The 24,217-nt window shown below is 38.6% G+C and overlaps 1 protein-coding gene across 1 annotated transcript in view; it reads left to right on the forward strand.

Annotated features, from left to right (window-relative positions):
- The first annotated feature begins 693 nt into the window (after positions 1-693).
- Positions 694-24,217, forward strand: part of EMSY (EMSY, BRCA2 interacting transcriptional repressor) — a 41,687-nt gene continuing 18,163 nt past the window's right edge. Inside the window, exons 1-11 of the mRNA XM_009286119.2 lie at positions 694-798; positions 4,317-4,416; positions 5,062-5,136; positions 7,371-7,546; positions 8,714-8,866; positions 12,275-12,534; positions 17,040-17,313; positions 19,338-19,480; positions 19,629-19,752; positions 21,878-22,027; positions 23,573-23,746. Coding sequence (XP_009284394.1) covers positions 729-798; positions 4,317-4,416; positions 5,062-5,136; positions 7,371-7,546; positions 8,714-8,866; positions 12,275-12,534; positions 17,040-17,313; positions 19,338-19,480; positions 19,629-19,752; positions 21,878-22,027; positions 23,573-23,746 — 1,699 coding nt within the window. The 5' untranslated portion in view covers positions 694-728. The remainder of the gene's footprint in view (positions 799-4,316; positions 4,417-5,061; positions 5,137-7,370; positions 7,547-8,713; positions 8,867-12,274; positions 12,535-17,039; positions 17,314-19,337; positions 19,481-19,628; positions 19,753-21,877; positions 22,028-23,572; positions 23,747-24,217) is intronic.

A 24,217-nucleotide genomic window follows, 5' to 3' on the forward strand; every position in this document is an offset into this window, starting at 1 on the left:
TTTGTCCCCGGTGCCCCCCCCCCCCCCCCGCCCCGTTGCGCCGTTCCCTGCCCGGGGAACGCGGCGCGGCCGCGGCTGGCACAAGCCGGGCTCGCACCCTCGCCTCCAGCTCCTCTTTTTCCTTTATTATGCTCGTTGCAACGGGGAGATGCGCCCTCCTTCCCCGCCACCCCCGGAATCTCGCCGAGATGCGATCGGGCGAGGGGGTGTTCCCGTGTTTGGGTTTTTTTGGGGGCTGGTGTTGGTACGTGGAAAGCAAATTTTCACGGTGTTTTTGCCGTTCTGTCATATAATAGGCTAGTGCTAAATGCATTCCCCGGGGGGGAAGGGGGGGCGTGCGGTTAGCTGGAAGAGTTCTTATAATAGGTGCTCTGTGCATAAAGAGAGGGAGGAGACACGAACATCAATTCGGAGAGCGTTTCAGCATGAAAAAAGGCTTGAGAAGGAGGTAGGAAACTCGGTGAAAAGGCTTGGGTGATGGACCTGAGCAAGGGAGTATAGGAAGTCCGTGCTCTTGTGAAACTGCTGAATTCCTGCATGGCAAAGCATGCCATTACAAAGGTTGGAGCAGGGGTGGGAGCGAATGTGTCGGGGGAGTTGTGAGCAGGCTGAGGAGAGTTTACGTTAATCGGCTCGGGAAATCAGTAAATGATGGAGTTGCGCTTACTGCGTTTATATTCCTTTTTCAGCGAGGCTGAGCTCTGGGGGAGCACAAACACGAGGGAAAGATGCCTGTGGTGTGGCCAACTCTTCTGGATCTCAGCAGAGATGAATGCAAGAGGATCCTTCGCAAACTGGGTACAGTAAGATACGATTTGTGGGTCTGTATGTTTGCCCTTTTAAGACTTGCCTGCCTGCTCCTTCCATGAAATACTTTAATATGTCTACAGGCAACTTACAAGTCATTTCCTGCATTTTGCATGTGTCATTGGTTTGACAGCCCTGGCTTAAAATGATGTTTGGCAGATGCTCTCTGCCTGAGCAGAATGAATAGAGCAGAATTGTTTTAGTTTGGTAGAATCTCTCATGGATGTCCTGGTCCATCTCTGCCTCGATGTTGCAGTGTTGCATTGCTCTTTTTACAACTATTAACGTGCAAGGGGATACTCTGTGAGAGGAGGGTCTTCGTTTGTCTTTCAGTTCTGTATTAGACACCTTTCTGTACCAAAAAAAAAATCGTGGAACCCTGGTTTAATTGACACGGTGGGACTGAGTTCAAGTAGTAAAGGTACTATCGTAAAGACTTGAAACAGGAGGGAAAAAAATTGTGATGGTTTGTGATTTGCAGTTACACAAATTATCAGGGGAGTGTGAAAACAGTGTTCTCTTTTAACTGTCCTAACAACAGGAGCTTTTTGCATTGTTTCAAATGAATTTCAAGATCTGAGACCCCTGCCCAATAGATATATATTGGGAGATTTTTTTGTGCTCTGTCCTTGTAAATACATGTGTACAAGGAGACACGCTTTTGTACTTTGGAAAGTAATAAAAATATTTGCTCTTCCCTCACATCCACTTTTGGCTACCACAGGGGAGAGAAACCCTTGTTAGACCATTGATCTGATCTTGCGCAGTCGTTTTTGAGTTCTTAGAGCTGAATTTCTTTTTATTTAGTTAAGGATTTTTTGCCAGTTAAATCATGTGTAGTATCAGAAGGGGAAAAAAAAACACCTTAGATTTCTTTTCAAGCTTTCTTCCGAGGAGCATAACCTAAGAGGTGATGTCAGGAAGAAAGCTGAGGCTGCCTCTAACTTCCTGTGACAGTCAAGTCACAGCTTTTCTTGTTTTCATTTTACCTGAATGTTAAAAGATGATGTGCTGTACTTTTCAACTGTGCCAGGGTTCTCGTACCTTACGAAGCCATCCACTTTATTTTCTGAGAGTTGAGAATTTATTTTCCCTCGCTTTGCCCTTTTTATTTCATTTCTTGGGAATCTGGGATTTGTGTTCTGTTGAAACGGACTTTGGTGCAGATGTTGCACACGACGTTGCAACTAAGCCGTACATCCATTAAGGTGACAGCCCTAGGTCTTAAGTGAGGCTCAAGAAGTGCGAAAAGCAGGAGAAAGTGCAGGATGCCGAGAGATTTGAACCGCATCTGTGCCGCTAAATTTTGTTAACGTAGCTCTGCTGGCTAGGACCGTGGAAAAAAAACTTCCAGCCCAGCTGACGGCAGTGTGCTGGCAGAACCCTGCTGGTGCAGCTGAGCCAAACAGAACTGCAGCTACACCTCCTTCAATGACATAACCTAGGCTGACAGGGAAAAAAAAAAAGAAAAAAATTTTTTTTTTCTTTTTTTCCTGCTGGCGTGAGCTGTGTCCCCACAAGAGGGCCCTGCCAGCACCATCAGAGGATCAGAGCCTGTAGCGGCCCTGTCTCTTCTAGGGTAGGGGAGCCCTCAGTTTAAATAGACGCACCGCAAGACTGGAGGGGGAAGGAGCACGGGCAGTGGGAGCGAATAGCCGTCTAACAGTCGTATCCAGCAATATTCCTCCGCTTTATAGAGTCCCGCTTTTTCAGCTCTCGGCCCAAGATCTTATTTGGCTGACGGTTCAGCAGTAGTGGGGTAATCCGTAATGAGTGAAGCGCAGTGGTGTAGGTGAGGCTGAAACGCGTCCTGAGGCGTGCAATACCTAGCGTTGTTCTGCGGTGTTTGTGGTTTATAACTGAATAAGGGGATGATGGTAGCACCTTACACTTGAAATAATGATATTTATTTGTGAAACCTGTTTTGGCCGTTTGATGTGTTTTGTGTTGGAAAGAGAGCGCACCAGTTAGTGATTGCTACATAGACATAAGGGTGAGGAAGCCAGTTAGAGCTGTTCCGTAATCTTCACTAGCTTCTAAAAAGCCCGAATGTGCGTTTTTAAAGCTCTAGTGTAGAGGATCTCTATTAAAAATGCAGAAAGGAAAAAAAAAAAAATTATCCTTGCTAAGTAATTATATGGTTGTATCTGAGAATTACTTTATGTTGTTAACAGAGGAAAATAATTAGTATCTTAAATATTGTAACATGGTTGTCTAAATAAATGTTGATATTAGTAATAACCACTGCATTAATTAGCAAATGTTTTATAACTGAAGCTGTAAATGCTTCTGTAGGTCACTCAGCATCCCTGTGCAGGCTGCATAGTTAACCAAAGCGACTCTGCTTTGTGTTTTGTCTGCTTAATCAGGACAGGAGGGCAGGACTTCTTTTCAGCACAATTCCTTGATTTGATTTGTAAATTAGCTCTTTGGAATCCTAATCTGAAAGCTTTTCAGAATAGCATCAGTCTTTCTTTTGCAGCAAACTTCAGAGGTGTTAGGTTTTGGCCTGCCCCTTTTATTCTTGCTTTGGTTAACTGGGATCTGTTGTGGGGTTGGTTTGGTTGGCTGCTGAAATGCACCTATGTAAGTATCAGAAGAATTTGTATTTCTGGTTTAAAGCAGGAGTTTCAGTAACGTTTCCTTAAACTGTGCTAAGCTTAGAATAGCAAGTAATTCTTTGTCAAATTAGCAGACTCCATTATTTGCATTAGGTGTATTTTCACTCTGCTTAGTAAGACAAAATTCAGAAGTTTCGGTAGTCTTTAACTAGCCTATTTTTTAAAGTGCCGACGGCATGACTTTTACATAGGTCACCTGGAGTTATAAATTTACGTTAAATCAGAGTTGTATTTTTGTGAGTTAATCTTCACGATGGCTCTACGTGTAAGAATAGCTGGATCGTTTCTTTTGTGTTGAGCAGGTTTAATTCAGTGTGTTGCATTCTTTTCAGATTCAAGCAGTTGTACATATCAAGTAAATGGGCATAGAAGATTATGATGATAGTATTTAACAAACTAGAGCTGATGTTCTCTGTGCTGATTAAGGGAAAGCATTAGGAAAAAATCAGTTGCTCTTTTGATACTGTATTTCTTTTTCAAGCCAAGCTTTTCCATGGAACTTCTAATAATGATATGTTTTAAAGTTTTTCTTATCCTGTTTCTAGAGAATTCTGAGCTGCTCTCCAAATTTGGGGACTGTTTCTTCAAGCTTTCTGGCTGAACTGTGAGCTCAGAGAGAGCTTGAAATACTCGGTTGGGTTTAAAAACTGGATAATCCTCTGTGATGATGCAATTGTTTCATAGAAAAGCTGTATGCTGCAGAGTAATTGACTGAGAGAGTTCTAAATCATCAGTCTTTTTTGAAAAGCACTAAATAATTGAAAGGCATGTTCCTTTTAATAATTTTGAAAATTAATAGAATACTGTCAGTAATACTGAAAATAACATTTTTTTTTTTTCCTTTGCTGTGAGCATTAAATAGAAATACTATTTGCTCTAATTCTTCAGAACTGGAGGCATATGCAGGTGTCATCAGTGCCTTACGTGCACAGGGAGACCTTACGAAAGAGAAGAAGGACCTTCTTGGAGAACTCTCTAAAGTGCTTAGGTAATCCTGACCTTTTTAAAATAAGAACCGATGACCTGTTTTCTCTTGAGGTATTGCGTGCTTTTCCTATCGGTAGTATCACAAAGCAAATCTTAATTTAGAGAAGTAATTCTCCATCTTGTGGAGGTTTGATTCCTATTCTGCTTCGAGTTTTTAGTAAGGAAAACAACTGTGCTTCTGTGGTTGGAGCTTTACTGTTTTGTTGGTGTTTTGGGAGATACCGAGTGTTAGAATCGTTACAGCTAACTCATGAGTGTACGCTAGCTTGGAGTTTCGTCAAGGTAGGACTTCAAGGTCTTTGGGCCCAGGTTACATCAAGAAAGAACGTTGCATGTTCTGTGCAAATTTTTCTACCGTGTGCTTTAAATTTATTGCTCTCATTAGGAGGTTGGATTCTAGTTGTTTTGCAGGGGTACCCTGTGAACAGTAATGTTCTTTTTATTCTTCAGTAATATTTTTGAACAATAATACATTCATTCTTTCTCACTGTGATAGAAAAAATTAAGTGACAATCTCATAAATGTAAATGCCTGTTCCCTTTCGTCTCTTGAGTGGATTATTCATCAGTTTCGTTTTAGCTAGAAGTTTTAGATAAATGTTCACGTCTCTGTCTGACTAAAATATATTGCTATTTTTTTTTAATAGTATTTCAACGGAGCGACATCGTGCTGAAGTTCGGAGAGCAGTAAATGATGAACGACTAACGACTATTGCACACAAGTAAGTTACAGGGCATTTTCTACGTGATTTCCAAAGGTACCCTTTGGAAAATCCATTATGCCTTAACTGAATGATAGAACTTTGAAGATTGATGGTGTTTTAAAGAACAGTTGTTAAAACAGTGTATGGATGAAGGAATTACTGTATCAGACTTAGATCAGGGAACTAGAAACAGTTATTTAGTACCGTTGCATTTCGAATCTGAAGGCATCCCATTCACAAGTACAATATAAGAAACAGTCTTTTGCAATGAAAAGCTTTCTGTAAGATAGACCAGAAGAAACGGAGAGTAGAGAAGTCCATAAGCAGGATGAACATGTTTGCTTTATTTTTTTTGTTTTACCTTTAATTTTTTTAAAATCCGTTTGGAAAGGTTATATTAAGAGGGACTTAAGGGAGGGGAAGAGGTGGCAGAGATTAGTGGAAAAGAGTGTATCAGCACAGAGGGGGAAAAAAATGGTCAGAGTAAAAAAAACTGCAGCAAGCTAACTGATGACATCAGTGTCCACTGTTCTCTGCTCGATGCGGCTGCTGTGCTGGCATCAGCTGGGCTGGTTCCTCCTGGCGTTTGCTTTCGCAAGCTCCGCGTGATTTTGAGAGGTGGAGAGGAGCAAGAGGACAAGTGCTTACGTATCTTTGATAGTTGCTGAACAGTCTTACTATTAAGAGCTGGATTGTAAGTGTCTGTATTTTTCTTTCTTTTTCTGTGTTGTAACCGTTGATTTTTTTTGACTCCTGTAGCTTAGGTGTTATGGGGAGAAAAAAAGGAAATCATACAAATAGCAGGCCACTTGGAGTTAGCGATTGTCTGGTCCGAGACTCGCCAAAATCAGCATACTGTTTTAGTGCTGCAGAAGGACATTTAACATTTTAGTGTTTTAATGTTCAAGTTTAAAGAGTTAGACATAGGCTGTTTACCAAACAAAACCCACCAAGTTCCTTACGCTTCTTTAAAGAAGGGGGGAAAAAAAAGAAAAATAAGCGTTTAATTGTCAAGTCAGGATTCTTTTCTTGAATCAAGTTTCTTTTTCAAGTAGTAGTTCTGTTTTTAGCATTTTACAGAACAAGCATAAAGTTTGTCCTGAGGTGTTGCACTTCAAACGGATGAGATACTATAATCCAGACAAGGTGCAATTGTGAAGTGCTGAATCTCTTTTTTTTTTTCTTTTTTTTTTTTCCCCTGTGGTAATTCTTTGTAAGTGATGGTTGGTAATACGGTATTTGACTTAAATAATTCTCTAACTCATTAGGAAAGCCGACGTTGCTAGCTTTGCTGTATGCAACATTTGCAGTCTTATTTTTGATTTTAAAAATGTATTTTTACCTCACTGATGTAGCTCTGCTTGTACTATATGAATATATATGAAGAACGCTGAAGCGTATCAGGATTTGACAACAGAGCAGATCCTCTGCGTTTTACAAACTAATTTGTGGTAGCTTTTGCTGCAACTTGCTTGCAATATTTCACGTGTGAAGTTGTTTTTCAGAATATATTAATACATGAAATGGGTTGATTTGCTTAAGAACGTAACAGCGTTGAAAAATAATTTGCCTTTTTGGTTTTGCTGATTTGACAAATGACTCGTAAAACAGTCATAAACAGAAACAATTCTCCATCTAGATAAGAACAGCATTTTTTGGAAACGTTCTAGTTTGTGTGTACTGAGGTTAAGAGAAAATGAGAGCAGCAGGCTGGTTTCTGTTGTGGAAGATGCACAGGGTGTACTTAAATCATTTAATGTTCTGTTACCTTGTTTGGGACTACTTTAATAAATTGGAGACAGCTTTCTGTTCAGGGAAAGCAAGATTTGCATGAGAAGCCAAGGGTTTTTCCCTGCAACATAATAAATTTCATTAGTCTTATGAAATCTATTGGATGTCTAGGTATTTTTGTCATCCAGAAGTAGCGAGTGTACCAACTCTACCTGAATAGTAGCTAATGTAACATGGAGGTTTTGAACATGACATCCACAGACCTCCGGCCTGTTAAGGGCTCTGTAAAACAAAACAGTAAAAGAAGAAGCAACTCTTAAATTTTCTATGGGAGAATTTCTACATCAGGTGGGAAAAATGTAAGGGCTTTCACAAAATGAAGAAAGTTGAAGATTATTGCTCTAGTATGTCTTTAAAAACTGCCGTTTAGACTTCCACTGTTGAAAAAAGGCACTTAAATAAGAGTACTGAGTATTTTGGAAACTCGGCAGAATACTTACAGAATGTGCATTTCTGTTTAGTATGTCTGGACCAAATAGCTCTTCCGAATGGTCTATAGAAGGTCGTCGACTGGTGCCGCTGATGCCACGGCTTGTTCCACAAACAGCGTTTACTGTTACCGCTAATGCTGTTGCCAATGCAGCTGTTCAGCACAACGCATCTCTTCCAGTTCCTGCAGAAACTGGAAACAAAGAAGGTGAGAGAAAGCTGGGATTCTACTGCAGTCTATGGGAATATAAAAATTATGTCGCAGTATAAGTTGTTATCTTAGATTTTAAGTGTTAGATTTTTTTTTAAATCTGAATCATTTTTATTGCACAGTAGTCACAGAAATATGAAAAAAATATTTTTTTTTCCTTAAAAGATGCCTTTGCAGAAATTTTTTTTTCCTTAAAAGATGCTTTTGCAGCAATCTGACAGCTTTGTGTTAGTGAGCACACTAGCAATTGAAATTTAAAAAAAAAAATGAATTGCCAGGAAATGAGGGGGAAATTCACTGGTTAACTCATTAAGCTCTATAGACTATAAAAACTTGGACCGATGGCTTAGGATTTTGTAAAGTTCTGTAAGTGATGAAGGATGTTTCAGAACACTTTTGTTTACGAATGCGAGTAGGTTTTGGTGAAAGTCAAGAAAATTTTGTTGGTTTTCTTTTTTTTTTTTTTAACTTCAGATTAAACATACCAAGTTAACAAGTTAAAAGATTGCTTTCTGCTTTCCCTATGCCTTTTAAATAATGCTAGTACACATTCCATCTAACTTGGCTGAATAGGCTCGAATTATGCTTCATGCAACTAGAGAATGTGTAACACTTCTTAATCTAGGCTGTTTTATCCTGTTTTTATGAGAAATACTGGATCGTTGTACTGTTCCTTATAAGCAAAAGTTTAAAAAAGCTGATTAGCAAAATCAGTTGTTCATTACTGAAGGAATATTTTGGTTTCTTCAACTGATGTATTGTTGAGGAGAGGCACTAGCTATTTTCTATCAGTTACCAGTCTAGATATGGTCATTTACAGAAAAGCAAAAAGATCAAAATATTGAATTAATGCTAAAATGAAAAATAACAAATTGTAAAGTAAAACATCAGATTAATACAAATACAAAAATTAAATCGGCAGCACAGATTTCTGGGGACGGGAGGAGGGGAGGTTAGATTTCTTGTGTTGTCTTTCAAGGCCATTAATTCCATGGCCATGCTTAGGTCAAACTGGGGAGTATTCAACAGTAACAGGATTGCAGAGGCAAAGATGTGGATAATGACCCAATAAGTCTTTGGCTTCCATTTCAATTGTTAAAATAGTGATAGAATAATGGGATTCTGCACTTCAGTTATATGGAAGGTGTCTTTTCTCCTCTTCAGTGGTGGTTTGCTATTCCTACACAAGTACCACTTCAACCCCAACATCTACCCCTGTTCCAAGTGGCAGTGTAGCAACAGTGAAGTCCCCCAGACCTGCCAGTCCAGCCTCCAATGTAGTCGTCTTGCCAAGTGGAAGTACTGTTTACGTCAAAAGTAAGTGACATTAGCAACTGGTTAACAAAAGGGAAAGAAAGGGACAGTCTTGTGGCTGAAGCATGGACTGAGTTAAACACTCTGACCTTGGGCAAGCCATTTAATGCCTTTATGCCTTCGTTTAGTCTAAAGAATGAATTTATTGCTTCCCTTTTTCAGAGAAATTGTTTTCAGGATAAATCCACTCACTGTAAAGTGCTGCAGGGAGCAGTAATGGCAAGGACAACAAGAGTGAAAAGTATTTTGAAAATAAAATATAGGAATTGCTGTATATCAGTGGATTTCTAATCCAGCCTGTTCAGAACTTGTCTTTAAGGTGGCTCTGCTGGTTGCTTCTGCAGAGGACTTCCCTCTTCCTTCTGCTTAAATAATGCATAGTAGTCACTTATTTGAGTTAGAAAAGGTCCTGCCTTCCCACTTTCACAGTTGACGTAGACTTTTTTAGAATACAGTAGTTTGGCAAGCATTTATATGCTTACATTAACTATGTCTGGCCATTTTGTGATTTATTTGGAAGTGCATCTTAGTGAGGCTTGCATTCCTGGGCAGCTGTGAAAAATCCATACGAAATCCCACCAGATACCCATCTTCGTGTATTTAAATTTGGAAATCCAGGGCGTAATGCCTAGAAACAGTCTTTTTTTCTTGTCCCCCCCCGCTTCATTCTTTGGCTAATAAATCAGCTAGTTCTAAAAGCAGAATACATCCTCATACATATGCCCAGCTCATCAAAGGTAGTTTTATTTAACTAATAATTAAAAATGTTTCCTTCTGTCTTTCTTTGGTGTCTATCAAAATGCAGGTGAGAAAGATTAATGGTGAAGTTGATAAGTGCTATTTTTATGCTTGCTGTGGATACCTTTACTATTTTAAAAATTATTTTAATCTTTATGCTATATATGCGTTTGTTTAAACTTCTAGCTAGTCAGAAATGTCACATTATACATAAATATAATGTTAACTGCAAACCACCATCTTTAATGGCTATATCAACCCACGGAACCCATTACATTAAGATTTTTCATTTTTCTGATTTAATGCACTAATCACTCAGCTTTAGTTTAAAGATTCAGGGGAAAATGTTCTTAACCTCTTAAAAATTTAATTTGGACCTCTGTTGAATTATTACATGGTAATGAGTATAAAACCAGTCTAGACACACAATAGAGGGATGAAACGTTCTCATTTTTATTCTGTCCATCCCTAGATTTCTTTTTTTTTTCCCCCACTTTGCGTGCTTCATTTTGTTCTTTGTGGTTTTTCTTTTTTTTTTTTTTTTTTAAGGAATCGTGTGTCTTTGAGAATGTGCTATATCAGTCACATTAGTTTTAAAAACCTGCTTAAAAGCAAACTCGGGAGGCCTGAGTTACAGTCGTGACTTTGCCACTGATCTGTTGTGTGACCTCATCCAAGTCACAGTCTGATTGAGCCATTAACCTCTCCGTGCCTCTGCTTCCTTGCTTGTCAAGTGTGAATTAGTCGAGCTGCATTACCTTTTAGCTAAATGCTTATGGAAAACTTTGTGCAAATGCAGTTTCTAACATGAAATTATAGGAATAACGTTCTTGCAGAACCCCAGTGGTGAAAACAGGAGATGAAATGAGCTGCGCTTAATATAAAGTGTTTGGTGGTGGGTTTTTTTTGTGGATGAGGACCACAAACAAATAGCTTTCTCTTCAGTATTTCTCGGTGACCCACCAAAATAACATCTGTGTCCTAACATCCTAGCTGCATGTGGATTTTTGATTCAGATGGATTCTGAGGTTCTGAAATTCCTTCACATTTTCAATGTAATCAGTGACCTCACAGTTACAAGTTTATGTAGTGCACTCGCAGTAATGCTTAAAAGCCTGTTCATAATGGACCTTAAAGTCTTGTAACCAAATCTCTGCTTTATAGATGGAGATCACCGCTAGGCTTGTTCAGGGCCATAAAGTAAATTGTTGCTTAAAGCTTTGAAATCCGGACTGAGAGATCCATGCTTCATCTATACTGCTACAGCCAGCTAAAGCTATTTTTTGGAGTTCAAAGCAAACTTAAAATAGAGCCTTTGCTTCTCTTCTCTAGTTCAGTTTCCCATCTTTGTGTGGATACAACTGTCAGCCCTTCTGAAGCGTACCTGCAAATGAGTTGGTACTCGTACGAGGAGAGAATCCCATTTTTTCAGAAATCACTTGCTGTGCTACTGGGCACTTTCTTGTCCATGTTAATTCCTGCATCTTCACTTTTCAAATGCCAGAATATTTAGTTATTTTAATTAGAGATTGACTGTAATTAGATCTTGACCCTAATTAGAGATTGACTGCCAACCAAGTTTGCTTGGGTTACCAGCAAGACTGGTTTTTGCCGCGACAGCATTTTCGTCTTTAAGCCCCAGGCATAGGGAACAAGATCTTCAGTCTTGTTCTGCATAGGGGGGATTACGTCTTTTCAGCTTATCTCTGTTTTTTAAAATTGTTTAACGCTGGCTAATTTGGTAAACATAAATGCTACCCGACAGCTGTAACATTTTCAGGGTAATTAAACTATGTCTTTCTGTAATGTATACCAATTTATGAACCTTTTGCCTATTTAGGAGAGTTTCACATGGATTTAAGATCCATTGATCACACTGCAGAAAGGGCTATCCATTGCTCAGCTGAATATTGCAGCATCCTTTTTTTTTCTACATGTGCAGTAGATGATTGTGAGGGAGAATGAACACATTTGAGGCTGGATTTCTGTTGTTTTTCATGATTGTGTGTTAGGTGCTGGTTTATATCTGTTGCACAGAACGCACCAAACAAGGCAGAAGCTGATAGAGATGTTTGACCTTCATAGTTAAAGTCTGTCTAAAAAAAAAAAAAGGATCTCAAGATGATGCGTTGAGGTGAAAGGGAGAAGGGTACTGTAATTTATCATTACAGTGGTATGAAAGTAGGTACAAAGGCTGAAATCGGAGAAGACTGCAGGAGGATAAACTTCGATAGTCCAGTTGTAAACAAAACCAGCAGCAACAGCAGCAGTGTACTGTAGAGTTTTAAACTGAAGTGTGCATGACGTTATCCCAAACCTCTTGTGTGCGTAGTCTCATTAGTCAAACTTCTGGAGACAGAATGAAATCCCTGTACTGGCTCTTATGTTCTTTTAATCTCTTAAACTGAATGAAGTAACCCAGTAACTGAGTAGCTTGGGTTTTGTAGGGTTTGTTTCTTTGCTTTATGGCACTTTAAGTGTGGTCTGTATCGAGGACTAAGACCATCTGTGGTGTGATACAGGTTAGTTGTGACCACAAGAAATAATTTATCCTCTATTTCTTTTCATCTTATTTGAAAGTGGGTATAACCTCAGCAAGTTTGAAGTGTTTTAGAAAGCATTGAGTGCTGCAAATGGGGAAAATATAATTTAGAAAAAGTACTTCTTTTCCAGGTGTCAGCTGCTCAGATGATGATGAAAAGCCCCGCAAAAGGCGGCGAACAAATTCTTCTAGTTCTTCCCCTGTTCTCCTGAAAGAAGTCCCGAAGGCAGTGACTCCTGTCACTAAAACTATCACAGTGCCTGTAAGTGGCAGCCCCAAGATGAGTAATATAATGCAGAGCATTGCCAACTCCTTACCACCACACATGTCGCCTGTGAAAATAACCTTCACTAAGCCCTCAACACAGACAACAAACACGACAACACAGAAGGTATGTGGGGGAAGCGCCAAATGTTACTTTATTCTGATTTTTTTCAATGAATAAGATGTGATGTTTGACTCTTCCTTTCTATGAACTGTCTAGCTGGTTTTTAAGGATTGTGCTTGGGATAAGGTAATCCCTCTTTAAAACGAACAAAGAGAAAACCAGACTCTTGTATGAATTTAGTTCACCTGTGTGTGAAAGGACCTGGATTGACAGCCGTGGAGACTGAAGCCCTCTTTTTATCCACAGAACAGGTACAGCACAGGCAGCGGGAGTGCAAGCTTCCCCCAGATTGCCCCACCAATGTGCCTCAACCCTGACCTGAAGGGACCACTTCTAGGGATGAGAGGGGATTCAGTCTCCATGCTCATTCAATTCTTGGCCTCTCTGGTGAGACTGCCAACAAGGTTGCCAGTTAGTACCCTTTGTGGTGTTGGGTTTTGTGATATGGACACTAGTCCACTGAGAACTGGATCACATAGGCCACTGAACAGCCTTCAGATGGTAACAACTATTGGTCAAAGGTAATCTTTCTTATTTCTATTTTCCTTATTTATAATTATTCTTTGCAGTAGTAGAATTCCAGGAGAGGTGGCACGGGCTTTCCCTTGCCAAGCCTTTTGTCTAGAGACTAGTTTTTTGGGGTCTATAAAGCTTATTCTTGGAGCTGATCAAAGTCTGGGGGGCTTTATTTTCCTTTCAGTACTAGTGTGCCATTTCTCATTCTACATTAACAGTGTTATAGTGATCAAAATCAGTTGCATTATTTCAGCTGAGTGTGCCCAGCTTTCACCAGAATGCAGTGTGTGGAAAAGGTTTTCCATGTTGACATTTTGTATTGGAGTCAGATTTTTACATGCCTAATCTATGGCATGACTATTTTCCTGTGCTTTAGGAAGCATTTCAGATGTGTCTACTTTTTTGTCCTTAAGATTTAAAAGAAGATTAATGGCTCAGACCAAGTTCATTCTTGGTAGGGTTATTAATTAAGGCAGACTTGGGGGGGGTGGGGTGGTCTGTGGAATTAATTTGGCCTTGGTACCGAGAGACTGATGGTAGGCTGGCCACTAACAAGCATTTTTTGTCCAACTGTGAGAGTTTGACTATTGAGCTCAAACCTTCACACGGTATTCGTTCTGTTAGTCGTCTTCATTGTTTTATGACTCTGTTTGGATTAGCAGAGTTCCCATGTCCCGATTTTTGGAAACTTTAAAACCAAGGAAGATTAACTGAAGTAATGTGCAATAAAGAACTTGCTTTCTGGCCTTTTCCCACTTCAGAGCTCTTTGATGCTTTCATTTGATTCACCGTTCTTTAACAGTGTCCTTAATCAGATTTCATCTCTGAATACGTGTATGGAAATTCGTGAGTGAGCACAAACCATCAAATAAAATGTCCTGCATTCAATGCAGCAAATCCACAGCTAGGATAGGCCTTAACCTACCCATCCTGTTGCCCTTGTTGGGCTCATCTTTTGTGCAGGAAGAATTTTTTTTTGCCTTAAACGTCTGTAGTGTTGTATTAAGTATGAGCGTATCATGGTAGTTAAAGATGGAGTGTATTAAATCTCCAAAAGGAAGAGAATGGACTGTTGATAGGGTCTTCTCTGCAGTTGTGCCTCTGCTTGTTCTGACATGGAAATTTTAGTTTGCTTTGCACAGTATTGTTTGACTCTCTTACTAATCTGCAATGATAGGAAGATCATCGCTTGTTTCATCAGGGAGCCATAGTAGCGTTTGTATCTGAACTTGTCACACTGCCCTCTTTTGTTGGATTTAGATATGCCAAAATACGTAACTGGACCATTTTGGTGGGAGAAATCCCTTTTAGGAGTTTTAAATTAAATGTCAGACTTGTTAGACTCAAATTGGAAAGGTACTATTTTAAACAAGTGCTGTTGGATATGAGTGAAATTGTTGGATATGAATGAAATTCTTCTTTTCTGCATGCCAGCTTTCTGAATTGTTTTGACGTTTTAGTGGGTTGGAGGAAGATTTGTCATAACAACTAATAATGTCACAGCTCCAGTTTCTGGTTTCTCTTACAGTAAAGTCCTCTGTCTAGGACACAGAAGGAATCTAGCTAGTGAAGCTTCTGGCAGTTAATGCCTTTATTTCTTCAGGGACTAGGCTTTGATATCTCTCAAAATAGAGCTGACAGGACTAATTTCAGTGTATGTTAGGAATTAGTTTTTACCTTAACAATTAAAATCAACAACAACAAAAAAGCAACTAGCTTTTTTTTTTTTTTTTTAAAACAGGCAGTCTTTCTGCTATAAAAGATGTGATGCAGTTTTGGTACCCATGATGAGATTACTTTGATCATACGTGAGAAAATAGTAACTGAAAAATATAATTGTTGTGATTTGAGCTTTATTACTTATAAATTTTTACCCGAAAATTCTTCTGGATATACTTAATACATGAAGATCACTAAACTTTGTTCTGCTGTGTTAATTTTGAGAGAATAAAGAGACCCAAACCTGCTTAGTCACAGGACAGCAATCATTGTTGAACTATAATGCTTTACAAGCTTTTTTCCTTGCATGATTAAATAAAGTGTTATTAAGTGATAATCTTGGACAGATGGTTTTATCTCTCTTTGAATGAAGAACAGTAGTGTTGAGGAGTTGTGATTATGCCCAGATTCATCCTACATTTCTGTACTTACTTAGTTGAGACGCTGAACTTGCCCTCTTGCACTATGGATTCTGTAGGAAGCTTAATGTGAATAGTCTGCCTTTTTTAATGGCAAGTTGTCCTTTGACTGTATTCCTAAATTAGTTATCCTAGGTGGAATGGAGCTGGCCCTAAAATTCAAACACTTGGGAAGTATTTCTAGTGTTAACTGACCATTTAAGAAACAGGATAAAACTCCAGAGGCATATCGTAGGATCTTTCCACTTGCAAGCCTTGTACCAGGATCAAGCTGTGTCGTGTTCGGCTTGTCTTGCGTGGTCACAGCCTAAGAGCAATTTCAGAAGGGTGTTTTGATTAAATCAAGGTTAAGCAGAAGGCAAAAATAAGAGTGACGCAGAGAAAATGTTCTCCCTTAGGAATGCAATAAAGTGGTAGAGCAGCAGCTGTGGAAACCTTGTCCTTCAGGCATTGGTCAGTTGTGGTCAACCTGCTGTAGCTCATGGAGGTGTAAGGTTTTGGTTTTCCTCAGATCAAGATATTAAAGGCTGAGCTAAGTAACGGGGACCATAAAACTAAGCACTGGGGGGAAAGGAGAGGCAGAGGCAACCATGGTGGTGAAATTTGCTGCTTTTATTCCATCCATGTGGTTATCTATCTCCTTTTTTAACTTTTTTGTTTTTGAACAAATTATAAACTCTTAATCTCTTATTGCTTGATCTGTCACTTAAGTCTATTTCTGGTGTCATTATCATATTATTTCTTTTCTCTATCAGGCAAGGTTTCAATAATCTTTGGGTAGTAGTGTAAGACTTGGTTTGAGCTGACCCAGGTTTTCTTTACTCCTTCTGTACCTTTTTTCTATCTGCTTTTGTTACATCAAGTAATTAATAAGTTTTAATTTCCAAAGTTTTAATAAATGAAATTTTTGTTGGGACAATTGCATTATTAAAACAATTCTCAATATTCTTGCATGGTAAACTGAAAATATGTTGTATTTCTGTGCTGTGTGTTTCTATTTTAACTGTGTGGTTGTAAGTACAAGGAGGTACCTATAAGCAGAATAAAAGGAATCTCTTTACATAAACAGTCCCCATATTCAATACTTAAGAAATGCTTAGTTTTCTAGGTCAGTTGCATAAGAACAAACCTCTTCCAATGTTGTAATGAATTCTGTGTTTTTCTATGTCAAATTAGATTCATGGTGTTGCAATTGTAACTCGCACTGGGGTAATGTTTATTGTCTTTAGACAAATGGTTTTCAGACAGATAGAAAGAATTTCTTGTTACTGAGAGCACTAATTAAAGCAGAAATTGTTTTAAACTTAAACCAGGTTTTTCACTGATGAAATATTGATTGTTTTACAGCCTTGTGGATCAAAAATATTTCCCGTTACTGACTCAGCAACTGCTTGTTAATTGTTAAAGAGAAAAATAAAAATCATCTATTCTCTCATTGCCATTTCTTGATGTACGTACAAGGTTTGGGAGAATGGTGTTTAAAACTTGAGTGAAATCCCTTCAGTTCCATTTAAAATGGGCTTCAGGCTTCCTGGCCCATTTTAATGAAGCCAAGCAGTTCATTCCTGTCTGTTTGCCTTCAGACATGAGATAATTCTACTTTAATTAGATAGTAATTGTTTTCCTCAAAAAAAAACAAACCAAAACAAAACACCCTGCTGATTTTAAGGAAATGTTTGTCACTGCTTCTTCAAACTAATTGAAATGTTTTGTTGCCAGCAAGTGTGAATATGACACTCTTAATAAACGTGTATCCCTAAAACTAAATACACATAGATATATTACTGAAATTTTATGCTTTTAAATAAACGCAAAGAACAAATGAATTTCTTGTTGTTCTTTTTCTTCTTTCAGGTGATAATAGTAACCACCTCTCCAAGCTCAACTTTTGTACCCAACATCCTTTCAAAGTCCCACAACTATGCAGCAGTTACGAAACTTGTCCCAACATCAGTCATTGCCTCAACTACTCAAAAGCAGCCAGTGGTTATAACTGCTTCTCAGTCCTCTTTGGTCAGTAGCAGCAGCAGCAGTAGCTGTTCCACTCCCTCCTGTACCGCAAATACTATTGCTGTGACTGCTGTAGTATCATCAACACCGTCAGTGGTTATGTCAACAGTAGCACAAGGTATGGCAATAACGTTATATTTATAAAAGCTCTTTCACTGATGAGTTGGACTTTGTTTTGAGAATAGCATAGGGGAGATGCACTTTATGTTTACAAATGACGAGTAGAGCAGAGGAGAGGTGAAGGAAGTCTACTGATGAAACTAATCGGAGATATTCCACAAAAGTTCTTGTTGGACTCTTTCACTCTTTACTTCAACAGTTAATGTGCACATCCTCTTTTTGAAGAGAATGTGATGAGACAGTGTGGCATAGCTTTTTATTTTGAAAAGATTTCACTTGCAGCATTAAAACACTATAGGCTCAAAATGTTTGGCTTTAGGAACTCTATCTGATGCGTGGAAAATGGACGTTTCCAATATTTGAAGATGACTGCTTCTCTTCAAGCCTGATTTACAAAAACATAAAGTTAACATCAAATAAATACAATTTACGCTTGACATGCCTAGTCTTTAGAATATTTCTTGTGGTACCTAATCTTGATGACACTTCTGAAAGGTAGAGAAGTGTTTATACCTTTTTATCTGTGTATTTTATCAGCATGTCAGTTTTCAAGTCCTTAAAAATTAAGATCTGAGTGGTCCTGGATTAAAATTCCTAGGTTTCTGATTTCTAATTCCAACTATGTATGCTAGCTCAGCTGATTCAACTCCACAGCCACTACCTAACCATTTGGAAGGGAAGCTGTGGATGAATGAAAGGGCCTCAGTGACCAGCACTTGAAAAATACGCTGCTTGACGATGACAAGTATCAGATGGCAATTTTTCCTGGTCGATATCTTCCATTCTTGTTCCATTCCACAAAAAGTTGGGCAACCAAATCGAGGCCGAGGAGGTATTTTACCTTCCATATTGCTTCTGTTAATCAGATCCTGAAGATACTGATAGAGCAGAGTATCCTGAAGATACTACAGAGCAGAAGGGCTTACAGCAGAATTTCATATTGTTTGAACTGTGGATTTTTAGGTGGGTTTGATCATGGAAGAAGCTATAATTCTAAAATATATTAGGTGGAATATCTCTTAATATTTTTTTTTCCCCAAGATTATCAGTGTCACTGCAGAAGATGTTGGTGAAACATTTTGTGTCATAAACTGATAATCATTCCGACTGTGAAGAAAGTTAAATTCATGAATGAAAACAGCTGACCAAGGAAATGGAGAAACTGTCTTAGATGATGCAGTGAGAAAAGGGTTGCTTATTTAGGTTGCCAGAATTGTAGCTTATGATGATTTCTATCATTATCGCTGCCATCTGTAAATGTAGAGAAATAAGAGAGGAGATTTTCTTTCTATTTTCCACTACAGCTGGGACGTGGTTAAAATCTGCCTTCATAAGACATGGACTTCACGTTTATCTCTTTTGGTGCTTATGGATGTGCAGTTTAGAATTCTAGATGAAGCCAAATTTTGCTGGAAATGTTGTTGCAACTATGTAAGGGAATGACCGAAATAAGTATTAAGATTTATTTGGGAACTTTGTCTTTCCATCTTACTGCAAACTTGTTTTAATCACTTTATTACTTGTAAGATCACCTAACCTATCAGCACAAAACATGTGTGTTCCACAGTTTTCTAAATTACATGCCATTACTTGATTCATTCTTTTAAAATAATGTGCTGACTAACAGGTACTCCCTTCTAATGTTGATGGGTTTGATATTTGTCATCCTCATGCCCTAACTTTTTGTAGTTATGATTTTCACTCTAAATATTTTGCTTTCTTGAAGCTTTAAGATCAGGCTTTGAAAATATTTGTGAATTATTTGTACTACAAAAGGTGCAGGACATAGACTGCGATTGTGGTCTTTCCATTAGCTGCTGTTCTGCTGCCACACTGAAAATCTGTATAAAGCTCCCTTGCCTCTGAACAGAGTGCTTCTGCTATGTGGGAGGTTTTTTTACGCATGTATATCTATGCATCTTTTGGTAGTAAAGACAGTTTAAATGCAAAAGTATTTAAGAAATAGTAATATTTCTCTTTTGTGCTGCACTGTTCAGTCTTAAACCATTTACTCTTTCACAGGTGTCTCTACATCGGCAATTAAAGTTGCTTCTACCAGACTACCTTCCCCCAAAGGTTTGGTTGGGAATCCGACTCAGATCTTAGCACAGTTTCCCAAACAGCATCAGCAGTCCCCCAAACAGCAGCTGCACCAAATACAACAGGCCCAACAACAACAACAGCAGCAACAACAGCAGCAGCAGCAGCAACAACAACAACAACAGCAGCAGCAGCTGGCGCAGTCTTCTGTAGCTCAAAAGCAGCCACAGCAATCTCAGTTGCCACCTGGCAACCCCCACAAAACCGCAGCAGCAGCAGCAACAACAACAACAACAGCAGCAGCAGCTGGCGCAGTCTTCTGTAGCTCAACAGCAGCCACAGCAATCTCAGTTGCCACCTGGCATCAAGCCCACCATTCAGATCAAACAGGAATCAGGTAGTTGGAGTTAATCTTTGGTCATATTGCTGGTTGGTGAGGTCTAACCACAACTCAAGAAAGTAGGGCAGAATTCTGTCCCAAAACATGCATGGGGAGCTATTATTAAGGTATAATTACTTGAGTACAGGATTTGGCGTTAAACCTGGCTATAAGTAGATAGTGAAGGATGTCTCAATGTTTTCAGTGAACAGTAATTGAAGAATTTGGTTCTGTCGCTGCTCGTTTGGTTCAGGTATACAGACCATGCTTTAGGAATAAATGTTTTATCTTTAGAGATTGAAAGGTATGTAAATATCTTCAAAAGTAACATGATTGGCAACCTGGAAGACACCAGTTTTCTGAAGATCCCAGAGCTGTTCAACTGTATCAACTGGAAAAAGAAGTTAATCCGTGTTTTAATTCTTTTCTTGGGTCCAGAAATCAACCTACTTTTGAGGTACTTGTCAAAACAAATACAATTAGATCTGAGACTGGAAGTTGGACTGGATTCTTTTTGTAACATTGATTCATTCAGTTGACTTTGGGCAAGTCGTGTAATCTTTCTGTGTTGGCTTACTCTGCTGTAGAATACAGTTCTCATCTCCGTAAGATGTAGTAAGACGTAACGCTTGTAAAGTTACCTAATTCTAAAGGAAGAAGTGCTATAAAAGTGCAAAGTATTTTTATGTCCATATTTTACATTAATCATGTCAGTAAAGTTATTATTTTATATTCACACTATTTAGATCAAAGAATTAAAATACACCACAGAATGAAAAAATAAACAGCCCTACTCCTGTCGTTTGATAAACTTCCTTTTGGATTATAGGACTATTGCCTAAGAAAAAAATATCCACTGATGAAGACCGATAAGAGGCCTCCATCCTCCAGTCACTGAACAATATTTGATCAATAAGAGCTCCACTCCTTGCATTCTACCATGGGTTTGGGCTCAACGTTCTTTTTAGTTAAAGTTTCTTTGGAAATACCATCTGATACCTATTCTTTCTGGAAGATGTGAAGCAATTTTCACAGAGACTTTGCTTTTTATCCAGTTTTGTGTCTGTATGATGCAAAGGCTTCAATTTCTCTTTCCTAACTTCATTATTTAAGTTTGGAGCTTACTCGCTCCATACTGCTTTTATAGTCAACATAGAAAGAAGAAAACATCTCTGGAGGATGTTTCATGTCCTGAGGGGACAAAATTGTTCACCTAGAAATATTTGTGTACAAATACAAGTGCCTACATTTAGATGGGATTAATTCAGGCTGGGTGTTTCATGGCATTTGACCAACACAATGCAATGCATTTACCTCGTCATGGAACAGAACGTAAGATGCAAGTGTCGTGGATATACTTTTGAACAGATGACATGAATCTCCTGGTTTGCAACTGAGAGGTGGATCTCGCAGAGGTCCTATTCCACTACACAAATTGAGAGAGAGGGAGCAGAGTCCTTGCTGTACTAAGGTGTCTTCATCCTTTGTTCTTGCTGACTCTACCCAGAGCTTGTTTCAGCCCAGTTCCTTTGTGGCTTCAAGATAACCAATAAATCAAGAGGAGAGAGAGCAGTTTACTTAAAGCAACGTTCCCTAGCCAGTGTCACAGTTGCTTCCTTACACCCACTAATACTCTTTGTGCAGAAAGCTTTTTTTAATTTATTCAGAGGGATGAAATCCAACTAGGCTAATTAAGACACGTTAGAATTTACAGACTAAATTGATGAAGAACTATGTCACTTTTGGGTGGTTCAGTGTATGTGAACCAATTCAGTATTGGTTGTAACCTCTTGGTTCCTGGGAAACGTTCTATTTTTTGAATCATGGACCAGAAAAGGTTAAAAATCACTACAACAAATCAATGATGGAATGGAATCCCATGCCTCAATGGGAGTGGCTAGGAACTGAAACAGGCACATGAAAGGCAAAGATGATGACTGTCCTGTTATTTGCAAAACAAAACAAAAACCGAAGCAAAAAAAACAACCCAAACAAAAAAAAATTCTTTTCAGGATCAAGAATACATGGGCTCAGAATAGAAGCCTTGTGAGGCTACTTGCCCACTAGGACTTGGTCTGAGAAAGCATTTCAGAAAGTAACTTTTCGTGCCTGTATTTTAACAGTGACCTTTCTCCTTTCCTAGGTGTTAAAATAATCACTCAACAGGTGCAGCCCAGTAAAATCCTTCCCAAACCAGTTACAGCGACCTTGCCCAGCAGTAGCAATTCACCCATTATGGTGGTTAGCAGTAATGGGACTATCATGACAACTAAACTGGTCACTACTCCCACTGGTAAGTTATGGCTCTGAGAAGGGAAGGGAGGGTAAACCCAGACATACAGGTGATCAAACATGGTTTATTAGGGTAAAAAAGGCACTTCTGTCTTGTGAACAGTGCACACAACAGCACATTCACAATCCTGTTGATATTTATTCTAGATTAGGATTTTTGCACTGAGTGCTCTTTTATTCTTCTTACGATCTTTTTGAATTGGTACACAAAAATATGATCGTTCCTTCCCCACTGGGTTTATTTTAAAGGAAGTTTTCTTGCAGCTTATACTGATACTTTGCACTTCTGTAGCACCTTATATTAGACGATTTACATTAATTAAACTTCTTAGGCACCTCAAGCAGATAGGTCAGCATCATTCCTATTTTACATATATGGACCTCAAAAGGCAGGTGACTTGCTCATAGTCCTGCAGTGAATTTATAAAAAGGCCAGTAAATTGAATTTTTAAACTCCCAGTGTTTTTCTGGGGATCAAATTGTATTTGTGTTTTCTTATTGGTTAAAGATAGAAATAATGCAGGCTGTTCAGATTGTAAACTTGTATGAGGAAAACTTGAAAGGCAGCTTTATCCTAGTTTTCAGAAAACTCTAACTTCCTGAATTTTTAGTGTGGGTTGGGAATATTAGCATAAACTAATGGCTAGTATTCTTTTTTAACTTTCGAAGTACTTCGCAAAAACATTCTTAAGTACATAAAAAATCTAGCAGTTTTGCAGTTCATTTAATTGGTAAAACCTGTATTGTGCTCTCTTGGATTTGAACACGTGGCTTTCTTGTTACAACAAACTGTTTTGCTCTGTGATCTTTAATAATTAAGGTCTGTAGTGCACTATCTGCAGCAGTACGAGCAGAATGGAATTACAATGTTCGTGTAGCTGTTGACTCACATTATTATTTTGAGCAAGTTTCTTTTGTGGACTCAGTTCTGTTTCTGTTCTGAGAAGGAGTAGGTCTGAAAAAACCAGCATTTATACCACGTCAGGAGGTTTCTTTTGTACTGCTAAGTGCTGAATTTTGTGCTGCTAAATCCATAAAATTGCATTATCATCAAAAATTATATTTTTCTGAGTGATATTTAGACCAGTCATTGGTGGTGTTCTTTATAAACAATTTATCATATAGGAGAAGTGAGAGTATAGGTGTCTTTCAAGAGAGGAAGGGATCACTTCTGGTAGTGTCATCTGATGCCTAACTCTTGGGCATCTAAGGGAGCAAGTCGCAAACATACAGGCAGAATCTAAACACCTATGGAAAATTAAAATCTTAGGCACAAGGACGTGAATTAAAATATGGCAGTCATAGAACATTTGGTAAAATACTTCAGAAGGCTCTTACATTAAAGCTGGTATATACTTGAATATTGCTCTGTGGGTTTAAAAAGTACTAGGAGAATTGTAAAGGGTGGTAATAAATTGCAGTGTGGGGTCTCCTTGAATAAAATCTAATGCTTTTTTTTTTTTTCCTAAACTAACTTATTTTTCCACAAATACTAGTAGAGGATCATGTTCTAACAGTGAACTTTCTTGTTCTCTCTTTAAAACAGGAACTCAAGCAACATATACGCGGCCAACGGTTAGCCCCTCTATAGGGGCTCGGATGGCTGGAACTCCAGGGGCTGCTACTTATGTGAAAACTACAAGTGGTAGCATCATTACTGTAGTACCAAAATCACTGGCTACGCTGGGAGGGAAGATTATCAGCAGTAATATTGTTTCTGGTAGGCATATGAGTACTTTGCTATTAAGACTTATTTCAAAAGTAACTTTAGACTTGCTCTTTAGACTTGCTTGTTCAGGGCTTTTCTGTGGGTTACATGCTCAAATAATTATTAGGACCTTTATTGGAGAAGTTAATTCAGAAGAAAAATAGCTGAGGATGAAGAATAAAATAATGGGTAGAAGTTACGGAGGTAAATTGTTTTTAAGGATTGCAGTAGTTCTTGTGTTTAAGAAGGAAACATCTAATGTGAGGGAATCTTGTGAGGAAAAGAGAAACGTGGGGGAGGAGAACTACTATATTGTCCTCTGTTAGAGGGCAGAAAGATCAGAAAACCGTATTAGCCCCAATTTAAAGCATTTTATAATCAGGATGCTGCCCTTTTCTATTCCACTGCACGTCCAAAGAACCAGAATAAAAATGAACTGTATATCTTAAAGTTGACTATGCAGTCTTGTTGTGGTTAAGCCTG

Source organism: Aptenodytes forsteri, unplaced genomic scaffold (genome assembly GCF_000699145.1).
Source record: "Aptenodytes forsteri isolate BGI_AS27 unplaced genomic scaffold, ASM69914v1 Scaffold231, whole genome shotgun sequence".
Taxonomy (NCBI): domain Eukaryota; kingdom Metazoa; phylum Chordata; class Aves; order Sphenisciformes; family Spheniscidae; genus Aptenodytes; species Aptenodytes forsteri.